Source organism: Neoarius graeffei, chromosome 10 (assembly GCF_027579695.1).
Source record: "Neoarius graeffei isolate fNeoGra1 chromosome 10, fNeoGra1.pri, whole genome shotgun sequence".
Lineage (NCBI taxonomy): Eukaryota > Metazoa > Chordata > Actinopteri > Siluriformes > Ariidae > Neoarius > Neoarius graeffei.
In genome coordinates, this window is record NC_083578.1 from 82,903,099 (window position 1) to 82,907,545 (window position 4,447).

Sequence of the window (4,447 nt, forward strand, 5' to 3'; positions counted from 1 at the left end):
GAAGGAGAAGCAGCTCAAGCTCTTACAGGTGGTGCCGTAAACAGAGAGCTAATAGGCAGGTAATGAGCCATGTGCAGGATCATCATCAGTCGGCCAGCAGGTGAACAGCAATTAAAGCCAAACTGCATCACACCGTCCGTTCAGCGAAATTACAGATCAGTGCCCTGTGAACGCACAGATTTCTAATGTGCCACCTGCATCCCAATCAGCAGCCTTCCCACTGCCCATCACAAACCCTCAATCAGACTATTACTGTCACACCATCACCACGTCCCACAAGTGGCAGACAGGTTACTGCGAAAATAAATAGCTCATTAAAAAGTGACACAAAGACGTGTGTTTAAACTGTCCTGAGGATCTGGTGTGGTAGGAACTCCAGAGCTCGTCTCAGGTTGGAATGCTACAATCAGTTGTTTATGTTGACAAGTTTGAACATTTTTGCTAAACTATTTGTGAAATTAATGATTCTGTATTACGTTATATTTAATGTACTCATTCTACGTTATTATTTCGATAGCAACAACAACAACTCATTCACAGGGACGAGTACTGGCAGACGCTCCACACAACCCAAGACGACTAATAAGCATTATAATTTTATTATTCATTAGGTTGATCAAAGTTGTCAAAGAGTGACATTTTCTGGAAGGAGATGTTTATTTTATTTATGGAAAGTGTGTCCAGGACTGCAGTTCCTAGTTTCTCACAAACAAAAACTGACTTTTACTAGCTCCTAATAAGACCTAGCTTCAAGCTTTGTTTATTGTCATGTTTTTCCCGTACTTTCGTACAGTTATGGTGATGATACACGGGGCAACTTTTTGGGCAATGTTGCCGAGCAATGTTGCTGGGCAATTGCGTTTTGACTCTTTTCTATTGAGATTGGGCAACATTGTTTCTTTCTGAATGGTTTTGATAATCTCTGGCAACTTTTTGAGATAAGCCAATCAGAACGCGAGTATCGAGTCATGTGACCTCCGGTGAGGTTCGGATCAGAAATTTCAAACAAATATGGCGGCCGCTCAGTGTCAGTGGAGTGAAGAGATGGAGAGACTCCTCATCTGTTTTTACGCCGGTAAGTTATTTTAATATTCTATATGGAGGAATTTACCTCACCAAAACTCTAAAAAAACAACAGACAGCTTGATTAAATGGTCACAGCAAAAATTAAGACATCGATTTTTTTTAGCTAACTGTAAACTGCCGTTGCTAACTGTTGTTGCCCATTGTTAGTTGCCCTGAAAAGTTGCCCTGTGTCTCACCTAGTTGCCCGTTGCCAGCAACATTGCTCGGCAACATTGCCCAAAAAGTTGCCCCGTGTATCATCACCATCAAGAATGAAATACCATTACTCCTAGCCTAAACTATGTACACAGAATAAAATAAATATGGAAAGAATATGTACATAAAACGAGACGGTCCATCACGGCGTAGCTCAATCCGGCCCTGTCTAGTCCAGAAGGAACGATCTAAAGTGGGCCACCTTGCGCAATAAATGTTGCAAGCTATATCCACCGTAGGAATACCGACCTGCTTGCCAAAAAGAATCCAAAATAGTGAGGAATTGACCGAGAAGAAGCGATTTTTGTTGAACTGCTCATTAAGGCTTAATTAGTCCATAACTTCATTAATAATTGTAATTAAGCAAATCTGGATAGAAGTTATATGCACCCTACGTCCCCCTACCTTCATGCCAGAAAGAATCAAAATCAGTGAAGAATTGAGGGAGAAGAAGCGATGTGTGTGGAAACTGCTTGTTTGGGCTTAATTACTCCATATCTTCATTATTAATTGCAATTATGCAAAATTTAGGTAGATGCTACTGTATATGCACCCCAGGCAGACGTACCTTCCTGCCAAAAAGAATACAAGTCGGTGAAGAAATGAGACAGAAGAAGCGATTTTCATGAAATATGGCCGCCGCCGGATGGACCATGGATACACGATGGCATAAGCTCATCACCTGTCGGCTGGATGAGCGAATAACCATGGAAAGAGTACATACAAATAAGTACTTTTTAAAAATAAATTAAAAAATAAATTCTCTCACACATTTACAACTTCTCATGGACGTTCCACAACATGAAATGTTACCATAGGGCAGGGCTATTCAATTAGTTTTCCTTCTGGGCCACATTTTGAATCCAAGAGCTTGAGCTGGGCCACAAGTTCTCCGAGGTCACTAACAAGTGGCACAGCCGATTATCTATCTATCTATTTATTATTATTATTGTTATTATTATTATTATTGTTATTATTATTATTATTATTATGTCAAAATAAATAATGTCTAGCCTGCCCTATATTCTATTATGTCTATTATATTTCAATCCAACATTGAAGAGGCCTAATCAAAATTCACTTGAACAACACTCTTTATTGTGCCCTTTATTTAAAACAAACAAAAAATTCAACATTTATCAACATTTCTCACTGTTCATTAGGCTACTGAACAGAACATTAGCCCACTGCTGCCTTCAGTGTGAGAAGTGGCATTTTTTGTTTTGCACAAGATCTGTGATGTTTGGTGCATAAGATGTCAACCCAATCCGAAGGCACTGGTGAAGTTTGTTGTCAGTTAGGGAGCACTGATAACTGTTCTTAATTGCGTTCACATGTGAAAAGCTCGATTCGCAAGTGTATGTTGATCCAAACATACTGAGCACGAAGATTGCCACTTTCTTGGTGTTGGGGAATTGGTGTGAGTTCAAATCACTCCAGAACTTTGCTGGCCCATCGTTGCGAAGCACCCCAGCCATGGTAGCAGATGACTGCATGTCAACAAGTTCAAGAATGAATTTACCCTCGTCGATGGAAGGGACCGCTTGCTTTGCTCTGGCAGATAAGTCTCCTTCTTTTGCAGCAGTGAATGGGTCTCTGGCAAAGGCCATAACCTCCGTGGGCAGAGCAAGTCCATCCAGTCGAGCAGCAAAATTTTCGTTCAGCTTTGCAATGAAATCCCTCATCACGTCTGTGATTTGTGTCGGGGATGCGATGTATTCGCGGAGCGTCGGAAAATGCAACATTCTGCCTCTAAGGTCAGTGGCAAAAAGATCCAATTTGACAGGGAATGCCCTCATCTGTTCCACAAGATCAATGACCGTTTTATCTCTGCCTTGTAATGCCAAATTTAGGTCATTCAGATGCTTGAATATGTCGTTTAGAAAGCACACAGCAGACATGAATGCATCATCACGCATGCGATTCAAGTGGATATGCGCTTTCCTGTGCTTGTTGTTGCGCAGAAAAACCGCTATCTCCTCTCGGAGATGACAGAAGCGATCCAGTGCTCGGCCTTTGGACAGCCATCGGACATCGTTGTGCAAAAGGAGATCGTAATGGTCTGCATTCATTTCTGCCAACAGCTGACGGAACAAGCGATGTTGGAGGCTTGACGTGGATCGAATAAAGTTAATTATAGCCATCACATCATCCATCACTTCTTTCAGCTCCCCGCTTAGCTTTGAACACAGCACTGCCTGGTGCACAATGCAGTGCACATATTTCAAGTCAGGTGAGATAGCAGACCAACGCGCTACCAACCCACTTTTTTTGCCTGTCATGGATGGAGCCCCATCAGTCACAAGCATGCACACACGTTTCATGTCCAGACCGTTGTCCCTGAAGAAAGATGAAATTTTGTCAAAAATCACCTCGCCCGTTGTGTGTTCTTCTAATGGCAGTAAGCCGAGCAGCTCCTCTCGAAAGATTGTGCCATCATAAAAGCGCACATATATGCACAATTGTGCTGTATCACTTTGATCTGTTGACTCGTCTACAGCTACAGACATCACGTCAGCTTTTTTCAGATCATTTAGCAGCGAGTCAAATGCTTGGGTAGCAAGTATTTCTACTCTATGACTGTTAGAGGTGTCTGACAAGGGGACGTTTTTGAGAGCTGACACCACATTTGTTTTTATTTTTTCGTCACTTATGACCTCCTCCACCATGGCCAACGCACATTCTTTCACTGTTTCGGAGACGGTGAATGGCATTTTCTTTTTAGCCAAAATCCAAGCTACCCTCAGAGATGCTGATGTAGCTCTTTCTTGAGAGGTGCAAGCTCTTACCATGGTTGTCGTGCTCCGAGAGTAAGACGCGATCAGGCTCTGTACTTTAGCAGCCCTCTCTGCAGATCCCTCCGGGAAGTTCACGCGGAATGTTGGGTGTTTTTCCAGGTGGTGTCTCCGAATATTGTAATCTTTTAGCACAGAAATGCATTCGTTGCATATCAAACACATTGGTTTGGCGTTGGCAGTCGGCAAAATAAACAAATATTTCTCAGTCCATGCTGGGTTGAATCGACGATTCTCGTCCTCAATTTTTCGCTTACATGTAGAGAGAGACATGTTTGTTTCTTTCTTTTTTTAAACAGTGCCTAGCTTAAAATACAGCACGTCTTTGTATGCAGCATGTTGCTAGGGACTCATATGTTGCTAGTGTCGCT

The 4,447-nt window shown here is 42.2% G+C and overlaps 1 protein-coding gene across 1 annotated transcript; it reads right to left on the minus strand.

Annotated features, from left to right (window-relative positions):
* Positions 1-241: 241 nt before the first annotated feature.
* On the minus strand, positions 242-4,073 carry LOC132893559 (SCAN domain-containing protein 3-like). Its single transcript, XM_060932751.1, has 2 exons — positions 2,660-4,073; positions 242-294 (listed from the first exon to the last, which is right to left on the minus strand). Exons 1-2 carry the CDS (start codon positions 4,071-4,073, stop codon positions 242-244), a joined length of 1,467 nt encoding a protein of 488 aa, XP_060788734.1.
* Positions 4,074-4,447: the final 374 nt, after the last annotated feature.

What these genes read in the sequence shown, in the direction of transcription:
- LOC132893559 (XM_060932751.1), bottom strand. Translation starts at nt 4,073, where the DNA reads ATGGTAAGAGCTTGCACCTCTCAAGAAAGAGCTACATCAGCATCTCTG. An exon ending in AGTGGCAATCTTCGTGCTCA is followed by an intron (nt 295 to 2,659) that starts GTATGTTTGGAT and finishes TTATTTTCGCAG; the next exon opens with TAACCTGTCTGCCACTTGTG.